General features: G+C 47.2%; 1 protein-coding gene and 1 long non-coding RNA gene across 4 annotated transcripts in view; one reads left to right on the top strand and one right to left on the bottom strand.

Moving 5' to 3' along the window:
* LOC132231309 (uncharacterized) overlaps positions 1-2197 on the top strand; it is a 38693-nt gene extending 36496 nt beyond the window's left edge. For both annotated transcript variants that reach the window (XR_009452022.1, XR_009452021.1), the window contains exon 7: positions 2068-2197. This is a non-coding gene — a long non-coding RNA (uncharacterized LOC132231309). The remainder of the gene's footprint in view (positions 1-2067) is intronic.
* OSCP1 (organic solute carrier partner 1) lies at positions 1318-25488 on the bottom strand. 2 transcript variants are annotated; one of them, XM_059690162.1, is made up of 11 exons: positions 24598-25488; positions 19251-19280; positions 14641-14795; positions 12407-12574; positions 11802-11882; positions 7151-7254; positions 6564-6692; positions 5599-5668; positions 3935-4074; positions 2944-3007; positions 1318-2554 (listed from the first exon to the last, which is right to left on the bottom strand). In XM_059690162.1, the coding sequence occupies exons 1-11, from the start codon at positions 24707-24709 to the stop codon at positions 2438-2440; spliced, it is 1170 nt and encodes a 389-aa protein (XP_059546145.1). In that variant the 5' UTR covers positions 24710-25488; the 3' UTR covers positions 1318-2437. The 2 variants fall into 2 exon arrangements, with proteins under 2 accessions (XP_059546145.1, XP_059546147.1); XM_059690164.1 differs by lacking the exon at positions 19251-19280 and having other exon boundaries at positions 24598-25481.
* Positions 25489-26408: the final 920 nt, after the last annotated feature.

The raw sequence follows: 26408 nt of genomic DNA, 5'->3' as shown, positions 1-26408 counted from the left end.
ACTGAGGGCTAAACACACTTTGCCCGCTTTTGTCTTCCCTCTTCGGTCTCAATTTTTATTACATCTTTCTTCTGGGAATCATTAAAGAACTTCTATTCCGAAGGCTTTTCTAGAGTTTTGCCTGCGCAATCTGTAGGGCATTCTGACACGGAGCGTCACAGTTTGAAACTTAGTTGAGAAGAGGTTAGCACAGAAGAGCTGAGAGAGAGCAAACCCCCGAAGCATGGAGCTGGGGCCAGCACGGGCAAACATTCCAATTCCCGGGTCCCCCCCCCCCCCCCCCGGGCCAGGGCCTAGGAAACCAAAGTCAGTGACTTGTGTGGGTGAGCCTGTCCCAGCCAGTGAGCTAGTTCCTCCTCATTCTTACAGACGGGGCACTGAGGCTCAGGATGGTAAGTGCCTAGGGCACATGGGGAGTTGGGGGCAGGAACGGGACCAGAACCCAGTGTCCTGCCTCTGACCACAGCATGCCTCCCCTTGAAGCGCGCTGGGCACTGTGTGTGACACCCTTGTTCCCCGTGGCCTGGTTTTATTTACTTTTTAATATATTTTTATTGATTTCAGAGAGGAAGGAGAGGGAGAGAGAGATAGAAACACCAATGATGAGAGAGAATCATTGATCTGCTACTTCCTGCACATCCCCTACTGGGGATCAAGCCCACAACCTAGGCATGTGCCCTGACTGGGAATCGAACCGTGACCTCCTGGTTCATAGGTCGATGCTCAACCCCTGAGCCACGCCGGCCGGGCTCCCGTGGCCAGGTTTTAAACGAACCTGATGTGTTGTTGGTACTCAGTCCGCACACTGGCCAGAGTTTCCCTACCTCCTTTCTTCTTCGCCTCCTCCCGACTCCCCTGCTTTTTCTGGATGCCCTGAGCCACCGTGCCAATCAACTTGTTTGTCTCAATATTTGTGCAAGTCTAGAGACATGAAACTCAGATTGCCTCATCACTAGGCTGCCTTACCAGAGATCTGTATCTTGTTTATTTACCGAGAGGACAGATACATTTGAAACCCTCGGCATTGCTCTGGAGTAGGTGGAGGGAGGAGGCTGCTGCCTCTCCGCAGCTGGTGGCAACCTCCAAGTCCCGGGACATGCTCAGAGCAGACAGTGAAGTCCAGGTTTGTGGCAGCGCGGCGGAGCCAGACCCAGAACTGGACAGAACCTTCCCTTTCCTCTGGCACCCGGATTGCTTGGAGGAGACCAAAGGAGAAAGCAGTTTGCAAGCCTGTAACAGGCGTTTTACAGCAAACGTCTCTCCTCCCCAAAGGACCTTTTGGGGGCGTCTTTGTAGGCAAGAAAGTGTAACTTCACGGGAAGGCGGCAAATTACATTTATTTGGTGATTTACCTGTCTGCGATCAAACACTATGCCGTGGCAAGCTAAGGGACAGCTTCCCGGGCCCTCAGATTCCAGAAGTGTTTGCCTCCCCCCTTGCCAGGGTGAGGGCCCGAGCGTTCCCTCTGGTCGGTCCAATCTCAGGCGATGACCGACGCAACTCCGTCGTCCTACCCTCTGCCGTCCTGGAGGTTCCTTCCACAGGGCTGACTGGGCCTGGACCTCCGGACATGAGGTGGCCCTGAGCCCATCAGTTACTCAGTCCCAGGCCTTCCTGGAACAGGGAAGGCAGCCCCGGTCTGATAGCCCAACTACACTTGGCATCGTGCCAGGGAAGCAGCTCCTTTGGGACACGGAAGGTAAAATGACTCACCACGTGCGCCTCCCATGAATCCAGCTTAAGGCTCTGTTTGGCCCCGGGGTGAGAGGCAGAGGAGCCGGTGTCCTGGCGCACCGTGCTGGGTGTCTTTAGAAGGCTCTGGGGATGAAGCACTATTTCCCTGGTGCGCGTCTCCATGAGGGAGAAGCCCCCACCGCGTATGGATGGAGAGCTGTGCAGCGAACTGCAGGTGCCCACGTGCTCTGTGGGGGACCCAGCTGCTGCTCCCGTCACACGGCCTTGCTTCCCCTGCCTCTGAGGTTACAGTTCCCAGGGTGCCAGGGAGAGGAGGGCTGTCTAAACTGGGCCCCAACTGCGTGAGGCAACTGCCTTTTCCACTTATTTCAGGCTCACAAGGCAGGAGCCATCCCAGAAAGCTCTGAAGTTTGGTGACGATTCGCAGGCATCTGTGAGCTGGAGGCCCCCACAGGAAAGCAGGGATGGAAGCGCCCCTTACCAACTCCGAGGCTTGAACCTGTGGCCCAGAATGCTCTGGAGGGCTGTCATTAAAGCAGAAGGAAAATGGGAGTAGATGTGTATGTGTGTGCCTTCCGGGAGTGTGCTTCCTGAGAGACCGGAGCAGTCCGTCCCAACACGAAGGGGAACAAGAGGTAATGCTTCTTCACTCAGCAGAGAATGAGCGGCATCCTTCTGCATCCCCCAGGGTCCATGTCAGGCAGCCTCTCCCACAGCGGAGGGGTGTGCCTGGTCCGCACAGCTATAACTCGTCCATCATGGCCAGCAAATCATCCCCCTTGCTGGCACTCCACCTTGGCTGGTCCATGACCTCGAATTCCCCCATAATCCGAGCCAGCTCTTGGTTCCTTTGCTGGTCCTGTTCGAGAAACGAGACATGCAGTTGGTATTTCATTTTTATCCCACCACTGTGATGCATTTCAGCTCATCATACTGATTAGAGCGGTGGTTCTCAACCTTCTGGCCCTTTAAATACAGTTCCTCATGTTGTGACCCAACCATAAAATTATTTTCGTTGCTACTTCATAACTGTAATGTTGCTACTGTTATGAATCATCATGTAAATATCTGATATGCAGGATGGTCTTAGGCGACCCCTGTGAAAGGGTCGTTCGACCGCCAAAGGGGTCGTGACCCACAGGTTGAGAACCGCTGGATCAGAGAGAAGGTATGGCCTTGGAAGGTCAAAGTTATTACAGGATGAGGAGGGGAATAAGATTTGACATGGAGTCCCCTCCCTGGACACACCTGAGTAGCTTGTATGTTGACAACTTCATGGGATAACTCTTCTGGCCTGGTTAGCGCTGCTTGTCTGCATGAGATGGTAGAGAAATAGGTCAAAGGTTAGAGTTCTCTCCCTGCCAGCATGACAAACTGGCACTTGATAATAGGGCAACCTATTTCTTTTCTGCCTCATCTCCTGCCATTTCCCTTCAACTTTGTTTCCTACATGCCCAACCAATGCCCCCCGCACTCCAGAAAGTCACATTCTTTTATGTCTCTGTGCCTTTGAACGTACTAAACTCTGCCAAGAATGCTTCCCCCTTCCTCTGCTTGGCACATTCCAAGACCCAGCTCAGATGCCAACTCTTTCAATCTGCCAGTGCAAGTAACCACTGTGTCCTCCATTAGCACATTTATGACCTGGCACTGACATGACCTATGTACACATTCATTCTCCTGCTACGCGGGGAGTCCCGAGGGCAGGCCCTCGGTCACACGCTCCATCTTTGTGTTCCCAGCACTTACCATAGTACCTGCCACACAGACATGAACAAAAGAAGGCAGTTCAATGGATAGGGAAATAGAAGGCACCCCCACCCCCAAATATTTGGTTGTGAGGAGGATCACATGAGATAATGAGTGCAAAAGTGCTCTGTAAACCGTAAAGCACGATAAATCTCAGTCAGTTACTACTGCTACTGGTTTTGGGGAGGCTATCTAATCTCAAAGATATCATTCTTTGACCTCCCTCCTCTGGCTTCTAAACAGACGTTCCTTGATTTGATTATCTTGACTTCTAATACTTCTTGTTCAGCTGTGCTGTGAACGAATCCAGCGAGTTCAGGCTGTTTCACACTGGGGGGCTCTTCTTAACCAGGTTATTGAATTGGCTGGCAGTCATCTGTGGTCTTTACACGTGTATTTATAAGTGTCGCTGGTTATGGTGGTCACCTTTTTGGCTTAGCACACTCAGGATTTTTCTATAGGTCTTTAAAGAGACAGATTTAAAACATACTCTTCCTCTTCGTCAGTGGTAAAGAGATTCAACCGGAATCCTGGCTCAGGGCCACTGGTTTTCTTAATCTCCATTCCTCCCATCAGCTTGGCCAAGAAATTCAGCTCTTCTTTAGCAAGAGGGTTTGGAGCAATGCTTTGCTGCAGAAAAAATGTCATGATTTTTAGCCACATGAAAGTGATCATGTTTCCTGCTGAGACCCAGAGACCCAGGGTGGTATTATAAACCCAGGCAAAGCAATAACTATTTAAATTATTTCTGGGAAGAACTGGGTCCAAATAAAGCATAGAAAACAGGCTTAAACAGGCTTAACCAACAGAGAAACAGTCTGCGTCAGAAGCGGAGGGACTCTAGCAGGGCAGCAAACCAGAGACCTTCACACTTTCAGGACGAGTGGAAGGCCCCAGGGACCCATTGTCCTCAACTACCTCCCTCCTTGAAGACACTGCTTCCTCTTCAGGCAGCTTGGTGCCCTCACACTGAGGTCTCCCGCTCCCAGGGCACCCATTGCGTAGGAGCTACCACACTGCCCTCTGGTGGTGACCATGGTGCACACACCCTGCGTCCATTCCCTCGCTCAGTCTTGCCCACTTCCACCTTCCCCTTCTAACATGGCTCTCTAACCCGGCCTTCCCCTGCTCGGCCTCTTCGGTCACTCTGCCGCCAGTTATCTAAAACACAGTTCTCCTCTCACCTCTTCCTTGCGGGAAATAAACCCCTCCGTCTCCTGCCTAAAGGGTGAAGCCCAAATTGTTTACGCTCCTTCCTACTCAGGCCCCGAACGGTGTCCCTGTACAGCCGGACCTCTGGCCACCTGCCTCAAGTAGGCCGTGACCTAGTCACGGGGGAGAGGTGCTCCTCCCTGCTCCCCCAAACACTATGCTCTCCTGCCCCTTGGCGCCTTTGCCCAAACTGTCACCTGGGTCTGCACCCCCATTTCTCCTTCCGGCTGCTGAGTACCTTATCCTCTCCAGAGCTCCACTTGAATGTCACCCCCTGAACAGCTTTCCTGATTCAGCCCCCTGCTCCCAGCCCACTGGACAGAACACACGGCACTTCGTTCAGAGCCTCCCCTGTGTGAAAGTTGTTTGTTCTATCGCTGTCTTCCCAACTATAGAAGCCCCTTCAGGATGAGACCCATCGAAGCCAGCTTTGTGTCCCTGGGTACCCAGCCCATAGCAGTTCAACGGATGTTTCCCGAGTAACGGAATATTCCATGATTTGTCCTGTGGCTAGCTGGCAGTTAGTTCAGTGAGAGTCTGTATAGATGGAATCCAGAGAACCTAAAACCCCACGTTGAGCTTAGCTATCGCAATAAGGGGAGCACTGAAAAGGGACGTTTTAATGATAAGGTGCTGAGGTCAGCGGCCCCGGACCCGATGGCACTGGTTTGGTGCTAATTTCACATGTCCTGCTGTGTGGTTCCCACTTAATTATGGTGATTGAACCAAGCCTAAAATTACCTAATTAGTCAGATCACTGGAGGTCTCCATGGGAAACTACAATTAAAAACCTGTGTACTTATAAGGCTGCATCGAGAAGATTGCGAACAATGAGGGAAATGTTGGCTAGCTTTGAAATCCAGAGTTCCCACCCTTCTCCCCATCTGGACGTTTGTATCTAGAAGTAAGCTCAGAAGATAAATACAGGAGGCAGAGGCTCACCTGTGCCTGTGAAGATAAGTTCTTTGATGTTCCAGATGTATGGGTTTCCACAGGCCGGTTCACACTGTACCTGGTTGTCAACAGAAAACTGTGAAAACGTTGTTTAGCTTTTTAAACTGACTTCCTTCTAACACCTAAGTATAGCTCATGGCTTTTTTTTTTTTTTAAATAACATTTTTATTGATTTCAGAGAGGAAGGGAGAGAGATAGAAACATCCATGATGAGAGAGAATCATTGATCGGCTGCCTCCTGCACGCCACACACTGGGGATTGAGCCAGCAACCCAGGCGTGTGCCCTGACCGGGAATCAAACTGTGACCTCCTGGTTCCTAAGTGGATGCTGAATCACTGAGCCACGCCAGCTGGGCTTTTGAGATGTTTAAAAGCATCCAGAAAGGTGCTGGGAGTTAAACATACAAGTAAGTGTTTGTCAACTGCTCAAATTTTACTTTTTCCCCAAAGAAAAATACCTGGGAAGCTGTGTGGAAGCACCTCGCCTTTCTGAATCTCCAGGGCCACTTAAAATTATTTATCTTTTTTAAAAATATATTTTTTATTGATTTCAGAGAGGAAAGGGGAGAGAGAGAGAGGGAGAGAGAAACATCACTGATGAGAATCACTGATCGGCTGCCTCCTGCATGCCCGCTATTGGGGATTGAGCATGCAACCTGGGCATGTGCCCTTGACCAGAATCAAACCCGGGACCCTTCAGTCCGCAGGCTGATGCTCTATCCACTGAGCCAAACCAGCTAGGGCATAAAATTATTTATCTTTTAAACCTATGAGTGACCTGATGTCTGGAAATCTTAGGCGCCCTGTGGAGGTGGGGGGCGCGGCATGCACTGTGTCTGAGGGGAAACCACTGCAGGTGTCAGCAGGATTTCAGGGTCGAAGTCAAGCTGGCTTTCTAAACGAGGCGACTCCCTTGGACTCGAACTCACTCAGGGAGGGAGGATTTGCTCACATATTAGTTCCTAGTTTCAGGACTCGGTCTCCATAAACTTCAAAAGAACCTTCCTTTGGCGCAGGGACATAGCTTCCACCGTGCGGGAATTCCACCCTCTTCACTTCTTCGCCCTTGTTGTCGAACATTCTGCAATACAAAGTATGACACGATGGAACGTTCTCCAAGCCTGGGTAGTCCTGGAGGCGTCTTTATTCTTTGTACTGTGGGACAAAAAGGCATTCATGTGCCCTTTCCAGATAAAGGTGCTGGTTGTGGTAATGATATTGACACAGCGATATTTATTGAGTGCATGTTGTGTGCCAGGTGCTCGGTAAGCGTTTGAGAGCATCATTCTTATTCACCCTCAGGTCTGGGAAGACAAATGATGGGCCCATTTAATAGATGAGGGAATGAATGCTGGAGGATGGCGTGGTTTGCCGTGAGTGTCTGCCACGTGGCAGAGCTGGGACTAGCGCCTGACCTCCTAACTCCTGTGCTTTACTGAGGAAGGGAAGGGCCCACCGAGCTGCCTTCTGGGTGGAGGCCCACATACTGGCTTCCCGGAACCCCAAACCCTGGCCTGACAATTCTTGTTGAGAATTCACCTGATGAGTCCGGGAACTTCAATTCCCCAGGGAACAGGCCCAGACACTGGCAACACAAAGCGACCATTGGAATTCTGAACTTTGTCCTTTAGAAATAGGGACACCTGAAAAAAAAAATACACTTATTATCATTTTTCCTGGTAGATTTTCATAGACGTGAGCACTGTGAGGATGGAAAGCTGCAGTGGGTTGGGACTGTTACCTAGTGGGTTATAACAATACGAGGAAAACTCACCATAGCTAACATCTGCAGAGTTACAGTGCTTTTTACGAACAAAACTCCTTTTGAGCCTCACAGAAAATCTAGGTGAGGTGCATTACTCTCTCCCTCCCTTTTTGGCAATTATTATTTTAAAATATGCTTCCGTTGATTTTTAGAGAGAGAAGGGAGAGGTAGAGAGGCATAGAAACATCAATGAGAGAGAAACACTGATCGGCTGCCTCTTACACCCCCACCCCCCTGGGGATCGAGCCCACAACCCACAACCCACAACCTGGGCATATGCCCTGACTGGGAGTCGGACCAGTGACCTCTTGGTGCATGGGCCAAGGCTCAACCACTGAGCCACACAGTCTGGCTTACCCCCTTTTTAAAGATGAGAAAGCCAAGGTCACAGAGTAAAGTGACTTGCCCAAAGAGAACAGTAAGAGACAGGGCAAGGATTCGAAACCAAGGCTGACTCCAAATGCCACACCCATTCCTTGGTTCCCTGTTACCTTTCCATAAAGTCTGTTCTCAGAAAGGCTATACCCCGACAGTGCTGTAAGAACCTCACTATCTCCACTTCACAGGTGAGGCATCGGCAGCTCAGAGATTAAGACACTCACTCAAGGCCAGCCAGCTCACAGGGGCAGAGCGGAGGATGCAAGCCGGCCCTTGTGTATCTGACTCTGGAGCACAAACTCTTAGCCCGGGCAGGATTGGTGACAAGAGGCTGGAGAGGGAGAATCCAGCCGGCAATGGATTGAAGGTCCTTTATGTGCCTGAAAACACCATTATGCTTATGTCTACTCCTGGGTTTTGTGCATTCTGTATTGAGGTCTTGGTCAGACTAAATCCCATAAACATTGTAGCAGTTTTGTTGGATCTTAGCTTTCTTATGTGTGAAATAAGTCCTTTATATTTGTAATATCATCAAGGATGTTGTATGCCAGGCAGTGAAAATGCAAAGTGACAAGAATTTGTAAGCTGCCAGTTTAGGCTCTGACGGTGGGCTGCCTAGGGTACATCTTAGCTGGGCCACTCCCCGGCTCCGGGTTTTTGGTAAGTTATACACCTTCCAGTTGGCCCCCGATCTTCTCCACAGCCATGCTCCTCCGTGAACCCCATGCTCCAGCCATACTCAACTGCTTGCAGCATAACCAACTGCCTATTTGATATTGCTACTTGGATGCCTAAAGGGCACCACAGTTTCTTAGGACAAAAACTTAGTATTCGTTCTTTATTCTTCTTCCTCTCATTCCTCTCTCTCTCAGCCTTTATTGAATTTATCAGGGTGGCATTGGTTAACAAAATTATACAAGTTTCAGGTGCACAATTTTACTACACATCATCTCTACACTGTATTGTGTGTTCACCATTCCAAATCAAGTCTCTATCCCCACATACACATCTGATCTCTTAGTAAGTCTTATTCATCTTGCTCTGAAGGTATATCTTGAATGTGAACATGTCTCACTGTCTTAACTGGTAGCACCCAATCCAAGAACTTTCATTTTTTACCTAATTTCCGCAACAGTTTTCCAACTGCTGTCTTACCTCTGCCCTGATCTCATATAGCTCATCTTCCAGAACACGAATCAGATCACCCTAAAATGCTTCAAATCTTTTCTTCACTCTTAGAATAAACTCCTTACTGGGGTCTAAAGGTAAGTCAGCTGTAGGGACCAGCTTGTGTATAACTGGCACCTGCTATGATTAGCCAGTGCCCATGCTGCACAGGCTGTAAACTTGGACCATCGTTCCGGCCTCGACATGGTTCGTTCAGATTGGCTTTCTCCTTGTCCAAGGAACACTTCATGCTTTTTCCCATCCATGGGCCTTCATACTTGCTGTCACTTCCATTTAGATGCCCTTTCCTGAGATCTCTGTTGTTAGTCACAGTCTCAATTAAAACAGGGATATAGGACTTTTCCGTCACAACAGAAAGCTCTACTGGACGGTGCTGGCCTGATCGACATCCCATCCCAGTTGCCCTCTGTAACTTTACCCTGTATTGCCGTCTTCCTAGAAGTGGTCAGAACCAGAATATTATTGACTTGTCCTCTCCGTCTCTTCCCGCAGCAGAGAACCCCTTAAGGCAGGGCCGCCTCCTTGCTCACTTATCTCCAACACTGAAAACAGTGCTGGCATAGAGTAGGCACTTAGGAAATATTTGTTAGACTGGTTTTCCAGGCATGAAACATTTCCAAGAGGAGTGGATAGTGGAGTGGAGGTTTAAGGAACATTCCAGGACGAGGCGATGATATTTTCCAACAACGGAAGCAATGGAAAGAACACAGGAAAGTGCACGGTGGAAGGATGTGTGAATGGGAATGAGAGCGGGAGAGGGTGGGGGACCTGGGGGCCCACCCTGTAGGAGGCAGCCTTGGAGGAGTTCTGGAGGGCTGAGAGGGGTTGCTCAGGATTCCAGATGGAAGTGGTCTCTGGCCAGGCCCGAGAGCAGAGCAGGGCAGGGCCTGGGCCGCTCAGAGCACTCCAGTGACTCGTGATATTGCAGAAAGCTTTGGTTATCAGATGAGGAGTTTTGGTTAAACAATGAACAAGGAAATGTTAGTCAGAGCTGTGTTATCTTTGTTTAGTTGGTTGGTTTTGCTAGCAAATCTAAAAACTATCAAGATGGCTGAAAACAGAGACAATCTGTATAGGGCATAGGCAATCACAAATTGCAGCTGAGCCGAAAACCATTCAGACTTGGAAAACCAGCCAAATGCTACAAATCAGTGGCTGAATTCTGCCAGGAGGTGGAAGTCCTATTTCTCTTAATGAATGTTCTGATGTTTTATTGCGTGCCCATTTTAGCAAGTAAAGCTTAATATATTTTGTGGTTTAATATATTTTAATCATTTTGTTATAGACTTATTATTAGGAATGTCTTTTCATTATAATTAATTTGATCTTGTCAGACTTGAGAAGTCATTATGGCTGCTATGTTACTACAACGCATCAAATAACGCCCAAGCATGCACAGTCTTGGTAACATGATGCAGAGTTTTCAATAGTTTAAATCAATGCAAAACTTAATCATATTTGTACTTTCATATTTTTATTTTAATCAATGACTATTAGAGATCTTCATTTACATGGATGCTATTATTGCTCCACCCATAGCAAGTATAATTTTTCATGAGGATTAATAATAAAATTGGCCTCAGAGTTGAAATCTATTTGTCTTTCCCAGTCCATGGACGTGAGTTTAGGTACAGACACGAAATTGTAGGCACGGGTGGGCATCCTCGTGGGGAGTTTCAGGTGGAGATGCTGGTCTCGATGGCAGGGCTGGGGCAAGGGTGGGGTGGAGGTTAGACTCCGGGTGAAAGGGCTGGAAAGTGGGGAGGGAAGCGATTCCTAAAGAGCAGGGTGCGGGTGGAGGGGAGAAGGTTTGGCGACAGGAAGAGGGAGAGGAAGGTGAGAGGCGCAGAGATGGAAAGGATCAGGGCAGGCCAGGATGGCGTGGTGCCCGACACCAGGGAAGGCGAGAGCTTCCTGGAGGAGGGCAGCCTCACACAGCCTCAGGGACTGGAGAGTCCCCGAGACGAGAGGTCTGGGGGAGGCTGTGCGATTCAGATCAGGCTGGTGGCTCTGAGAGCACGTCCTCTGGAGAAGGGAAGACACCAAGGAACACAGGTAACGGGAGGAGTCAGTCTCGCTGTCTTCCTTGGTCCATTTAAAAACTGCTGAGATTTGCTATCAGAAAGCTGATCATTTGAGGCAGCATGGAGGGACCTGGGGAGTATCGTGCTAAGTCAGTGGTCGGCAAACTCATCAGTCAACAGAGACAAATACCAACAGTACTTCTTCAAAATAGACTCGCCCAGGCCGAAAACCGACTTCTGCGCATGGGCCACGAAGTTTCAATCACACTGTACGTGCGCCCACACGTGGTATTTTGTGGAAGAGCCACACTCAAGGGGCCCAAAAGCCGCATGTGGCTCGCGAGCCGCAGTTTGCTGACCACCGTGCTAAGTGAAATGGGTCAGTCAGAGAAAGACAAGTATCACATAATCTCACTCATATGTGGAATCTAAGTAACAAAATAAACTGATGAATGGAGTGGATCCAGAGACTCAAAACATGGAACAGAGTGCGGAATGTTGGAGGGAAGGCGGGGAGGGTGGGAGGTAATCAACCAAGGTCCTTGTACGCGTATATGCATGGCCCATGGACACAGACAATGGGCGTGAGGTCCTGGGGTGGGGATGGGCTGGAGGGAGTCAATGGGGGGGGGGGGGGGAGACATATGTAATACTTTCAACAATAAAAAATTATATTTTTTAAAAAAGATTAAAAAAAAAAAGTTGATCATTTATGGAGCCAAACAATGAGGACACCACTCACTGGGCAAGCTCAGCCCTTGCCTGCCTGACTGCGTGGCACCCCGTTTCCCTAGGACAGCAGTGGCGGGGTGCTCCTGGGCCTGCCACCACTCACCCGGATGTGCAGGTCCTGGAAGAAGGTGAGGAGCGTCTGCCGGATCAGCTGGAACTCCCCCGCGGAGAGGCCACCGTATACCTGCAGAGGCAAAGCAGCAAGAAGCAATTCACTTTCAGAAGTGAGGTGAGAAGTGCAGACAGGTGGGGTAGGTGGGCGCTCAGGGATGGGAGCCACAGCAAGGCGAGGACTCGGCTGCTGGGGCGAGAAGGGCAGCAGGAGAGCCAGCACTGCCCCCTCCCGGACCCCAGCACGCCACACCGAGCAGGGCACACCACCTCTCCTGTCCCCCACAGACCCAGAGAAGCCGTTCCCCAAGATTTAGCAGAACATCCACCACCAACCCCTTTCCGAAAAGTTAGGAGGAAATGCCAGGGTCTGGATCATTGCTTTCCCAATTTCGAAGGCAACAGTTAAGAGGTCCTAAGATGATAATGCCTCTTGTATGACCAAAATGGATACTTGGAGATTTTTAGGGTTTTCAGGGAGAGTGGCAGGTTTTGCCACTCCTCATCCTGTTCTCTCTGCCATAGAATCTTTCCATTCCTAACAGAGGAATGAGAGCCAGTATGGGGCTGAGAGGTGATAAACTGATGGTGTCTTACTTCAATCAGCTGCCGGAGAGTCTCATCCACTAGATGCAGGAGGGCTGGGTTGTCTTGGATTAGTCCCTTGATGGTATCTAAATGGTTGAAAGTGACCAGCAGCACGTCCTTGGGACGGGGACACAGCAGTACTTGATATTTCAAAGCCATAGTCATCAGGTCATAGAGCTGCCAACCCATACGCAGACAAAATAAATGGGATCATAAAAGCAGATGTTAGAACCTCCACACAATGAAGCAGTCAAGCGTTTATTGAAAACCAGTACTGGGTATATTATACAGCTCAATGACTATATCAGTTATCCCTCAAACCAAGATACTTTAAAAAATATGTATGTTTTTATTAACTTTATAGAGAGAGGAAGTGAGAGGGAGCGAGAGAGACAGAAACATCGATGAGAGAGAATTATCGGTTGGCTGCCTCCTGCGTATCCCATACTGGGGATCGAGCCTGCAACCTGGGAATCGAACTGGTGACTTCTTATTGTATGGGATGACGCTCAACCAACTGAGCCACACCAGCTGAGCAAACCAAGATACTTTTGAGAGTAAAAGGGGGGTGATATAATAATTAAGCCAGAACAACAGGGTTAGACCAGGACATTCCTGGGCAAACCAGGATTTCTGGTCAGCTTATTGCTGATGGAATATGTTTGAAACAATATTGGCAGCTGGGGGGCCCTAGACTGGGTGCTGGAGTTGGAGAGCAAAATCCCTAAAATAAGCCCTCCATTGCCACTGACTAGGTGAATGGGCCTGGTGAAGTCTTCTCATCTTTCTGAGCCTGAGTTTTCGCATCCATAAAAAATAGTCTCAAGCCCTAGCTGGTGTGGCTCAGTGGACAGAGAGTCAGCCTGCGGACTGAAGGGTCCCGGGTTTGATTCCCGGTCAGGGCACATGCCCGGGTTGGGGGTTTGATCCCCAGTGGGGGGCATGCAGGAGGCAGCCAATCAATGATTCTCTTTAATCGTTGATGTTTCTATCTCTCTCTCTCCCTCTCCCTTCCTCTCTAAAATCAGTAAAAATATATTTTAAAAAAATAACACAAAACAGTCTCGAATGCAGCTAAAGAAGTGCTCAGAGGGAAATTTACAGCAGTGGATGCCTGCATTTCCCCAATCAACACCTAGCCTTTCACCTTAAGAAACTAGAAAAAGAAGGTCAAACTAAATTGAAACCAAGGAGAAGGGAGGAAAAGAATGTTTAAAGCCGAAATCAATGAAATGAAGAGTTGAAAAACAGTAGATAAGAATCAATGAAACCAAAAGTTGGTTCTTTGAAAAGACCAACAAACCTTTAGCTAGATAATTGACAATTATTTACTTAGGCTGACCAAGAAAATAAGAGAGAAAACTAAAATTACTAAAATCAGAAATGAAACAAAGGACATTACTACCGACTGATGGAAATGTTCTCTAATTAGATAGTGGTGATGGTTATACAACATTATGAGTATCCTAAAAACCACTGAATTGTACACTATGAAAGGGTGAATTATATGTCATATAAGTTATACCTTAATTTAAAAATGGCAAAAAGATATTACAAAACTAGCTGTGGAAAAGACATTAACGAATAAAGGATTTTTGTCCTGGCTGGGTGGCTCAGTCAGTTGGAGCGTCGTCCATGCATCAAAAGATTGCTGGTTCAATTCCTGGTCAGGGCACATGCCCAGGTTGCCAACCCCAATCTATATAGGCTTGGCTCAATCCCAGGCTGGGGTTTGTGCGGGAGACAGCCAATTGATGTTTCACTCTCACATTGATGTTTGTCTCTCTCTCAAATCAATAAAAACACATTTTAAAAATGTATGGACTTAACTTAAAAAAATCAGAGTGCCCTAATAATTTGTTCCCCCAAAAGATATATATGTCCCTGTTATAAGTAAAGACTGAGCAGTTCTGAATTTGCTTCAAAAACTTCCTGGTTGTCAGAGCTGAGATTCAAGAATGAAGCAGATTTAAAGTCTTTAGGGTGGGGCTAAGGTGTTCATAAATATGGGCATGAAGACCAGCACTCTCTTTGGGCAGGTGGAGGGACATAAACAATAGAGGGACTGGGGTGGATGATGTCTGAGGTCCTTTCCAACTCCGAAACTCAACAACTAATATTTACAAGGCCATTTTTCTTACAAGGCATCATTGCTTACATCATCTCATTTGATTCCAGTCTATAATCATCCACCAAAGATACATGACATGCAATCAAGGGGCTAGAGGCAACTGTTCGCTCACCTTATCCATGCTGGCCTGGTTCAGTTTCATGATGGAGGCATGAGCCAGGCGGTCATAGATGGTCCTGAGGGCCTTCTTGGAGTAGAGCTCTTGGGGTTTTAACAATTCCTCTATAAAGCTTTTATTGAACATGGTTAAGATGATGTCATGAAGAACTGTAGAGACAAGAGAGAATATACAGCTAAGGAGGGTACTGGAGGAAGCTTAATTCAGGAGATGCTCTGTACAAGTGTGATGGAGGAGCCAGCCTAGCAGAGTGGGATGCTGATATGCTTGGTGAGATCTGCTCCCTGCGGAGAAACCACACAGAGGTTCCAATAGAAGGAGGGGTCCAGAGTGCCCGATGAGGCCATCTCAGGGCTAACATACATGTGACAATGTACAAATGTGTCATGAGAGGTTACAAATCACTTTTACATACTTCTCTCACTTGGTGATAGCAGAAATGTTTCTTCTTTCTTTAAAAAAATGTTCCTATAAACATTTTAGATTAGATCTCTTCCTTAACATGAGAAACAGCATCACTCTTGTTGTTTGTTTAGCAAATCTATAACATTTTACTTAAAATTACATTTTATAAAAATGGGACCAATAATGGTAAGTTGACTATTTTTGGTAAAATATTTTATGGAAATTGACAAGTCTACCCACTGGTTAGAAATTAAAATGTTTCTAATGTTTCTACAAGACATGTACTTCAGATCAGTACCATTTTAGAATGTCTTAATTTTTACATTTGATTTATAATGTTGATATTACACTGTAGTGCTATGTCTCAGACTATTGCTCAAATGGAAAACTTTCATCTAGTGAGAATAAAAGGTCCTAAGATGTGTGCAAACCAAAGTGTCTATAAATCTAGTCCTTCATTCACTCATTCATTAAGACATTTTTGCTACTCTAATATCATTAGTTGAGGGCTAGGAAAACCCTCTGGTACAAGAAATAGAAACAAGGATGGATGAACACAGATTATTCTTAATTAAACCATGTATATTTTTGCCTAAAAGATATACATTCATAGTAATTAAAATTTGAAAGAAAACTGGTTACTCAAAATAATTATGCAAAATCAATTATTAATCACGAGTGATTGTTGCTGAAAGATACAAATGCCTCTTTCTTTTGCCACAAAAGGACACACCAGGCATTGGCTGTGGCCAAAAATCTATGAGAGTGAAGGCAAGGTGAGCATTGAGGTCGAGACTTCAGGCCCCCTCTCTACCTTTAAGTAATTGATCGGAGTACCCTGAAGGCCCAGACCGGCATTTTTAAGCAGGTCCAAGAGCATTTTTTGGGGGTGGGCAGGGGAAGCTCAGGGCTGGTTGTATTTAAATCTTTATTTTTTTATTTTTGAATTTATTGGGGTAACATCGGTTGATAACATTATATAGGTTTCGGGTATACAATTCTATATGTATTTAAATCTTAATGGAAGAACTACAGAGAGAGGAGGAAGGGGAGAGGGGAAAAGGACCTTGACACAGAAGAACTAACACTTCTTACTGACGTTGACTCACACTTGCCCTTGGACTTTATGCTGGACTCCTTCCTATTTGTGAGGAAGACCCAACTCCATTCCAAAGCAGGGCATCCCTCACATCCTACCGTTCCAACCCACCACAGCTTGCCCTTAATGCACGCTAACCTGTCCCCAGTGCGGACAGCTTGGAGACATAACTCTCCCGGACTTGCCTCATGCATAGCCTTTTACCTTTGACCTAAACAAGCAAGGACTGCGGTAACTGGATTTCCTAACCTTTTCCTTCCTGCAGCCTATATGAAACACAGAATCGGCAAGGAAACAGGTGCAACTGAAAACCCACACCTAAGGCCTCAAAGGAGAGAGTCTGAACTTTCCACAGGTTTCTGTAGGCCAGGGAGGAGGTCCAAAGAGGAACTCAAAGAATCACACCCGCTCTGACAGTGTTAATGCTACAGAGCGCTGCCATTCGCCTCGGGGCTGAGCGTGTCTGTCTTTCAGCTCTTAGCAGGATCCAGGAAAACAGCTTACCCTCCCGCCCCCCAAATAAGTCAGTGCTAGAAGAAAGAAAGTCGCGAGGAGACTGCTGGCCACTCTAGCAAAGTAAAAAGCAAAACGAGGCCTTTCCGTCTGGGAAGGGAATAAGCTGTATGTCACCACGGCTGTTCGCACAGGAATGCCCAGGAAGTTCACTGGTTGGAGAGAGAGCACAGCAGGCCCTCTCCCTGAGAGAGCAGTGACCACAAATGTCCCCAAGGAGAAAAGGGCAGTTCTATGGTTGAGCCCCAGAACCCAGGGTCCCCCCCTCATACAATTCTTTGGAAAGAATGTGGGGCCACAAAAGAATATGGGGGACAAGCCTACATCTCACAACGTTTCCCCTTGCACTTGGATGAGGCAGGCCTACTACGTACCAGACACTGAGATAAACACCAGGGCGCACAGAGGAAGGACATGGTGTCCTTCACCTGGAGAACCAGTCCCGGTCCTATTTCAGTGAAACCTGAGAAATGGGTCTGACCACACCTGTCAGTCTATTTCAGTGAGTGTTTAGCAGTCACATGAGGCAGGAATGTTCTAGGTGCCAGGCTCCATCAGGAAAAGGCTAAGGCCAGGGAGTGAAGTGACTTCACAGGTGCATCCTGAGGTCAGATTATGAAGTTCGTTTCTGCTCATTATTTTGGAATGCTTACGTTAACATTGACTCCAGTGATTCAGTTATGTATACAAAAAGCCCTCAAAACCCACACTTCTCATCTGAAATTCTGCCACACATCAAGAGGTGGGCAAGAAACTGCTCAAGAGAAGTGGCCAAAGATGGTTGTGAAATATAATAAAAGCATATCAAGCACTCCTATTGGGCTTTTCTTTGAGCCTGGCCTGAGTATTTAATATACCCCAGTTAACTGAAACCTCTGTTGTTTATGGGAACATGCAATTTGGAACCTAGGGTAAAAGAGAGAAGCTATTACTTGTGGATGGTTACAATGCTTCAAACTCTTACCATGTTCCAGGCACTGGGCTTAGAACCTTCCATGCATTATCTCATTTGACTCCCCCAAGACAACTCTGGATTATTATCCTTATTCTATCAAGGAGGAAAACTGAGTCTTATAGAGAGGTTAAGTCCAAGGTCACACAGCTAGTGCTGGAGTTGAAATTAGAATGGGGCTGTTTGATTCAACTTCCCTTCCTCTAAAATCTTTTATGTTATCTCCTCAGCATACTTGGTGTGGTGAGAGCATTTAAAATACTGAGGACGATGGCTGATGACATGCATAAATTGCACCCAAATGCCGAATGATGAGAGCTACTCATGACACTTAAAGAGGAGAAAGGCTAAGGCTTTGCTCTGAGGAACTGGCAACTTTTTCAGGTTTGCTGCTGGTTGCAGGTGAAGGAGAAACTGAAGATCTGGCATGATAGGCCCATACTGCATGCATGATATCATGCCTCCTGCCCACAACCCTGGCAGCCATGCAGCCACATGCTTCCATTTTCCTCAGTTGCTCAACAGATATCTCTGCGTGCTAAGGAGAATGGTTCAAGGAAGGCCACTCATGTTGAACCACAATTCTTTGGTAACATGATACTATCACAGAATTGCTTTAAGGACTACACTACAGGACAACCTGCCCAGAAGTGTAACTACTGCCCCAGAGGTCCCCACAAAGCCTAGAAGATGAAGAGAGAGAAAAGTACCTCAGGTGCAATATGGCCTTGTGCCTAAGTTTGCTTGGTTTTTATCTTACATGCTGTTTTTACACAAGAGGTTCAAATATAGTATAACCAATGTCTTAGCTAAAGAGAAACACATGACTATTTTCTTTAAAACTAGAGGCCCAGTGCACAAATTCGTGCATGAGTGGGGTCCAGCTGGCCCAGCCCCAATCAGGGAGGATCGGGGCTGGGCCTGCCGGGAGGTTGGCCAGCCAGCCAGCCCACCCTGATTGGGTGATCAGGGGCGGGCCGGCTGGGGGAAGGGGCCATGGGTGATTGGCCGGTGGGCCCCACCCTCAATTGGGGTTGGGGAGCCGATTGGGGGCGGGGCTGGCCATGGGGAGGGGCTGTGGGAGGTGGGCTGGCTGGCCCTGCCCCTGATCGGGGTGGTGGGGGCCCACAGGGGGTGGAGCCGGCCAGGGGGAGGGGCTGCAGGCCCATCAGGGTGGTGGGGGCCATCAGGGGCGTGGCCGGCCAGGGGGAGGAGCTGCAGGAGGTTAGCCGGTCAGCCCCGCCCCCTATTGGGGTGGTGGGGTGTGATCAGGGGAGGCTGGCCAGGGGGAGGGTCTGCAGGCCTATCATGGTGGGGAGGGCTGATTGGGGGCAGGGCTGGCTGGGGGGACGGGAGGGGGTGTTTGGCCAGCCACCCTGCTCTTGATCAGGGTGGGAGAGTCCCATCAGGGACAGGCTGGCAGGGGGGTGGGGCCATGAGGTTGGCCTGCCAGCACCACTCCCCATGCCCTGATCCAGATGGTTTGCTAGTTTGGTCTTGACGCCGTTATGGCGTGATGGCCACAGGCCTTTTATGATATAGATATTTAGAGTGGTCCCACTTTAAACCCAATTGATAGAGGACTGGCTGAACTGTGGATGCAGACTGAATACATGCAACCCAGAGATAGCATACCTCGTTTTCTGTCCACCTCTGTCCATTCATCTACACGAAGCATACAAAAAGAAAACACCAGTTCATGAAGCAAAAACATCATTTTCAAGGAGGCTTTAAAAATACCAATGATCTATCTGGTCTATGAAACGTTGTCATGTTTGCATCAATGTCTAATGTGCATACTCTACCTTCCATGTGAAACTTTTAAAGGGATGATGGATAAAGACGTTTCAAAAACGCCGTAGAGGCTCGAACTTACAGAGAGTGGCCTAGGAGGAGAGGAAACTCAGATCGACTAGCTACCCTGGGCTTTGTCTTGAAAGGCTCAAGAAGTCATCCTCTCTAATGCCACGAGAATACATATTATCCAAAATAAGGCTTTCAAAACACATTAACTTCCACGAGGAAGAGTAATTCCAAGAACAGGTAGACAAAGGAGTTCCTTTACGTATAGCCTGATTTTTTTTATAAAGTAAGATTTCCCTTTCTAGAGCACAGATGGAACTGCTCAAATTAGAAAACATGAATTAAAAAGAAAAAAATGTCTATTTGTTTCTGACTTACTTTTTATACAGAGACGTGTGACTTCCAGGTAAAAAGAGGGGAGTAATGATGGGGCCTCTGTAAAGAGAAGTCTTGAGGACAAAAGCAATCAGGGGATGTCAAAAGGAATGCAAATAAGGGAAAATGTACTTGTCTAGAGAAATCTGTAAGAGCTAAGAACCTTTATGGGATGAGACCTGGCTCTATCATTTACTAGCTATATAATTTCAAGCCAACTTGTTTAACCTCAGTTTCTTCATCTGTAAAATGGGATCATAACGGAACCTACCTCATAGGGTTGTGGGGATGAAATATGAAATATCAAGCACTTAGCTGGCTTCTCTTTTAGTTCCTCTTTCTCTACTGAAGGACATTGGGCACTATCCATAAAGAATGAAAGATGACTTTTTCCCCCCTTTATATTTTGGGGAGATTTCAATCTAGAAAAACCACTGCCAGATAAACAGAATCTACACACACCCACATTTAAAAAACATAACTAATGGTCCCCCTTGAAAACATCTGCCACTAGCTTGTTTCAAAGGTAATTTCTGCAGTTATAATAAAAAAACATGTATGTGTCTTCAATGCACAATAACAATAGTTCCCAATAGACCAGTCTGGAAACACAGGCATGCTGAGCCCTAACTGGCTGCAAAGGGCTCCCTTTGTCAGATCAGTCTCCTCTGGGAAAATTCACCATCATAGGTGTTTGGAGAGAAAACACTGGGGAAGCAGCACCAAGAGTCAGGCCTTCTTAAAGCAGATACCAGCTGCGGTAGCATAATGCCCACATCTGCTATCTTGCCGTGGCATTTAGGTTACAGGTGGTCTTGCCTAAGAGGCTGGTGGGAATTCAGAAAGGTGGAGTTTCGACCCTCGTCAAGGTGTGTTAGGGAACAACGATGCTGCAAGGGGCTCATCTACTCCAAGGGACAGGGACTACGGCTGCTGACGAAATGAAGCTGGCAAGTGCATGCCCAGGGGGAGGAGGCGTTCCCACAGGCAATGAAGCTCAGCTCCGGCAGAGGTCCCTGCAGTGCTGTGCGCTCAGGGTTCCTGTCTACTTGCAGATCCAGGGGAAGTGAAATCATGTCCTCTTTTTCCATCATTTCTCCAGAAGACTTGCTTGTGACAATCCCACTACAGTTATATTTTGAGTGGGAGGCATGCCCAAGGCTATCCAGAGCTGCCTGTTCCATTGGAACTAGAAAAATAAAAATAGAACCTCAACCATTTGGATCCAATATGTGATCTTCACGTATTGGAAAAATCAATGAATGGCTCCATGCCTCAGTTTTCCCTTCTGTAAAATGAAGAAGGTAAACAAAATGTAATAGGGTCTTATTTCTGGGTATTTTTAAGAGGATGGGAATGAGGCAGAGGCAGGTGTTATTATTCTCACTATTTCTTAAAATGTGGGACAACTCTCAATAGGCAACACTCAGAAGTTGCTCCATAGAGAGCACTTCCTTTCTGTTGAATGCTTAGCCAGAGGCTGCGATGCAGGGGGGACTGCACTATCTGCACTGGCCCTGTGGGAGCAGGATGGCCTCCAGGACGCCACTTAGTTGTGTAAGATAATGGAAACATCTAGAAGAAACATGGCTTCCATTCAAAGCTTCAACGAAGACTAGCTTACTGTGTCGGGTGTTTTATAGGTCTCCATGCACAGGCATCTGTCACAGCGGCTCCTGCTTCCTGTAGCTACACCATCTCTATAGTGGCATACATTAGTGTTGCTCAACTTTGAATCCCAAACTGTCAGCCCTGCTTTTTCACTCTACCTTCTACAAGTCCCCATCTGCCAACCAGGATACTTTTTATCATTTCTTTAAAAAAAATCAGTTGGTATATTGGATATATTTTTTTCCAAAACCTCTCCCTTTCCTCCTGACCTTCCAACCCCCACAACGATTCTGGTACAGTAACCATCAGAGATGGAAGTGTAGTGCAGTGCCTAAGAGTATGAGCTCTAGAGCCCGATGGCCTCGGTTCAAATTCTTTACTCTTCCTCTTGCCAGCTATGTAACCCTGGGCAAATTAGCCTTAGTTTCCCCATCTGTAAAATGGGGATAGTAGTATTACCTACATCAGTGATGGCGAACCTTTTGAGCTCGGCGTGTCAGCATTTTGAAAAACCCTAACATAACTCTGGTGCTGTGTCACATATAGAAATTTTTTGATCTTTGCAACCATAGTAAAACAAAGACTTACATTTTTGATATTTATCTTATATATTTAAATGCCATTTAACAAAGAAAAATCAACCAAAAAAATGAGTTTGCGTGTCACCTCTGACAGGCGTGTCATAGGTTCACCATCACTGACCTACATGATAGGATAGTTGTGGGGATTCAGGGAAGTCCTCAGTTTATGGTAAGTGCTTAATAAATGTTTGTTGTTGTTGTCATGAAGAAGCGATGTCCTCTAGCTTTTAGAATCAATTACTGAACCAGACTGATCAAAAGCCCTACTTCCAGTGAAAGTGCAGAAGGGCTGGATCAGGCTCCACTCAGCATCTCAGTGTCTCCCAACTGTGGAAGGAATTAGTCTGTGAATGTGAATGACCAAAGATGGCTGACACTCCCTTAAGCTATATCTAGTGAACCCCTAAGGACTACCTCTCCTGAAGACAAAGAAGCCAGTCCCCCAGTATTCACAGGTCTTGTCCAGACCTCCTCTTGAAAGACAACATCTGCTACTTCTTATGCTAAATATATTGAATATATACATTATCTCATTCAATCCTTACGACTTGGCTAATAGGATGTATTATTATTCCCATTTTATGGAAAAAGAAACAGGCTTATAGAGGTTACATTCTAAGGTCGTACAACTAGTTAAATGGCAAAGCTGGAATTGGGACCCATATCTGTATGACTCTAGAGAGCATGCTCTTAATTGCTAATTTACACCGCCTTCCAAGATGGAGACTACCCATCTAAGAGCTGACTGCCAGCTCAGTAATGACATTCACCCAAATGAACACACACAACATAGGCGCCAAGGAAAACGGAACCTTCTAGAGCAGTGGTTCTCAACCTTCCTAATGCCGCGACCCTTTAATACAGTTCCTATGTTGTGGTGACCCCCAACCATAAAATTATTTTCGTTGCTACTTCATAACTGTAATTTTGCTAGTTATGAATCGTAATGTAAATATCTGATATGCAGGATGTATTTTTATTGTTACAAATTGAACATCATTAAAGCATAGTGATCAATCACAAAACAATATGTAATTATATATGTGTTTTCCGATGGTCTTAGGCGACCCCTGTGAAAGGGTTGTTCGACCCCCAAAGGTGTCGCGACCCACAGGTTGAGAACCACTGTTCTAGAGGAAGAAGTGGCAATGTTACACAAAAACAATGAATTTAAATAATCAGTTCAATATTTACTGAGCACCAATTTATTCTGGTCTAGGTATACTAGGGGCTGGAGTACAAAGATGAATAAGACAATCATGTGGGGGGAGACACATACATGGACCAATACAGGGTAATATGGTCAGTGATAAGGTAGAGGGACACGGATGGGTGCTATGGGAGTATGTGTGGGCTCTTTCCCATGTGGGAAAGGAAATGAATCTTAAGCAGAATAATGCAGGACAAGAGGAGACTTACCTAGCACAGAAGTGGGAGATTGGGGGTTAGAATGGAGATTACTAGCATGGAAACAGGAATGAACATGCTTTAAATGGAGACCCACAGGCAGTTTGGTATTAATAGACAAAGTAGGAGGCAGGCAGGCAGTGGTGGAAGGTGGGACTTCAGAGGTGGACAGAAATCAGATCAGGAAGGGTCCTGAAATGTCCTGACAAGGACTTGGCCTCTGCTCAGACAGCAGTGGAAAGCTGACAAAGGGTTTTAAGTAGCAGGGACTATGGACAGAGTTACATGTCAAAAAGTGCACTGGCAGCAGGGTATGAAATGGATGGAGGGGTGTGCTATAGGGAGCTCTTTTTCTCTCTTTATGAATGGACTTGGACTCAATAGCACAGACCCAATGGTGAATATCTGAATATGTATGCTTAACGTCAACTGAGCATACAGATACTATTGAAGGGAATAAATGTTTTAATTGTGACCATGCCAGTTACCTTTATATCAACTTTTCTTCCTCTACCTTGAAATATAATATGTAATCCCAGGAAAGTTGGTGAAAGCAATTGTTGGTTGAGAGGGAGGAAAAGAGGGAGAGAGAAAGGATGGCAGAGAATTCTGGGTGGTCCTTTCTCTGGGGATTAGATGGGGTGTAGATGGGAGACAGATTTTACATTTTAGAAGCTGTCACATAATTATTTCCACAATTATATTCTCTTCCAACAATTGGGATGGGAAAGAATTATACTTTTCTTATGTTTTCTAATTTATCTATGTTATCTCAGGACCTCACGTTTCCAGAAATAGCTTCTGAAATTAGTAAGATTGGCTTCCAGTTTAAAAAGAGGGATACCACACAGAGGAATGGAGAGTCAGAACCTGTCCATGCGGGGAAAGAGGGTGCTTGGACTAGCAAAGAGGATGACACCAGGTATTTGGGAGGGACTGGTTGTCAAGAGAGATTGGGAAATCACTTCGCCAATTAGGGGAGGAGAGAATTGGGGGAGGGGGCATGAGGTACCGTAATAACATCCAAGGAGGGTATTAAATTCCTCTGCTGTGAAAAGACCTTTGGGGGAATTTGGCTCCTGAGGTGCCCTGACTGGATGGGCGTGTGGACGTCGTGAGAAGGGTCCCCGGTTATAAGAGCGCAGTGTGCAGGGGTGTTGGTCAGTCTATAAGGGGGCTGGCTGTGCAGGCCGGGCGTCTCTCACCTCTGCGGGCCTTGTCTCCGGGGATGTTCTGGGCCCGCAGCCGCTGGTCCAGGATGTAAAGCATCTCCCCGCCCAAGTTCAAGAAGAGCAGCGGTAGCGTCCGCACCGACATGATGCCGAAAGCGCGGAGAGCTGGCGAAGAGACCCAAAACCGGGTCGCTTGAGACCTGGAGGCCCAACCACCGCGTCTTCGTAACCTGGTTGCTAGGGCAACGCAGCGGACGGCAAAACTAACCAATCAACAGGCCCCTTGTTGGGAGGCGCCCGGGGGAGTACGCTTATTGGGCTTGGTGCCCGAGACCTACGCGGCCGATTGGTCCGGGCCGGAGGCGGGCCCCTGGCGGGAGCGCTGGTTTTGACTTTCGGAAGCTGCGCGGAGGGGCGAGGGCCGGGCCAGGCTGGTGGGCGACAGGGGCTGGCGCCGAGGAACGTGACACCCTCACCCAGCCCGGGCGCGTGCGCAGGTGCCCGAGAACGAGGACAACCCAGGCGAATCTTTAGAGCAGTCTCGGAGCTGAGGGTGCGACCGCACAGCCGTGTAGAGGCGGAGCTTCCTTTTTCTTTTTGGAAGTAATTTCTAAACAGTTTTATTTCAAATCTCTTTTCACCCCTCCCCCAAAAGACACGGGTCAGTACAGCAATCATAAAAAGGAGATACAAACACAAGAGTCAAATGCCTCCCGCACTGACACAAAAAACTGGGAACTGTACATGGGGTTCCAAACAGGACCTGCAGCAGCCACTAATGTCCCTTCACAAGGGTCAAACATGCCTATTACTACAATATATATATAGACAGCCCGTTCTGGAACTACCCTACAGGGACATCCCAACCCACCCTCTAGCCCCAGAAAAATACCAAAACACACCCAAAGTGCATTTGTTTTGTTTATATCAAAACATCTTTGCCCACCCCACCCTCAGCCCCTCCCACCCTATTTAAGATTGGCCTGCAAGTCTATTTTAACCATTTAGTAAGGAGCTTCCTTTTTCTTAAATTGGAAAGGACACCCAGCGGATCGGGTTGCTGAAGAATCAGTGAGATCATGTCAAGTGCCATTAAAGCACTAATGTAACCGACTCTTCTTTTAGATGCAGCAAGGACCAGAAGTCCTTGAATTATTTGCATGTCCTCCCTAATGCCACTTGGAGTGGAGCCCAGTGGCCTATATCCCAATCCTGTCTGCTCGCTCCTGGAGGTTGTGCTGGGAGCCCCAAGCGCCCCTCCTTCCAGCTGCTAAGCAGCTTCCCATCCTTCACCCCCATCTTGCCTTCCAGGATCACCTTTCCTTCATCTGCTGCACATTTTTAAGTTGATGAGCAACCATTTCTGTAAAATTTCAGTATTTGTAAAACCTACTAATCATCTTTCCTTCCAGCCACTCAGACTTGAAACCTGAGCCTAGGCTTCCAACTCTATCGCCCTGGGTCCTATTATGTCACCAAGTTCTGCTTTTTCCACCAAAATATTTCTATTTTCCTCTATTTCTTACTCTGTCTGCATCGCTAAGGTCCTCCATATTACTGCTCCTTTCTCTCCTCCAGCCGTACTGGCTGCTAGGCTAAATTTCAGAAGACACCACTTTCAACATGACATATCTTCAGCGGCTTCCTGCTATTTGATAGATGGCCTTCAGGGCACTCCAACTACCTTTCTAGAGTCATCTACACTTCCCTGGCCTTCTCACCCAGCAGCCAGCCAGCATGCTTCCTCTGCTGCTGTGGTCTCCCCTCTACTGAAATACCACTTGGATGACAGGGAGTTGTGCATGTGTGAGGTGCTGTGAGAGTGTGTTCTGCCTGAGCGTGAG

Source organism: Myotis daubentonii, chromosome 3, assembly GCF_963259705.1.
Source record: "Myotis daubentonii chromosome 3, mMyoDau2.1, whole genome shotgun sequence".
NCBI classification, from domain to species: Eukaryota; Metazoa; Chordata; class Mammalia; order Chiroptera; family Vespertilionidae; genus Myotis; species Myotis daubentonii.
The sequence above is the reverse complement of the archived record's forward strand: the minus strand, read 5'-3'. Positions and strand labels throughout refer to the sequence as shown.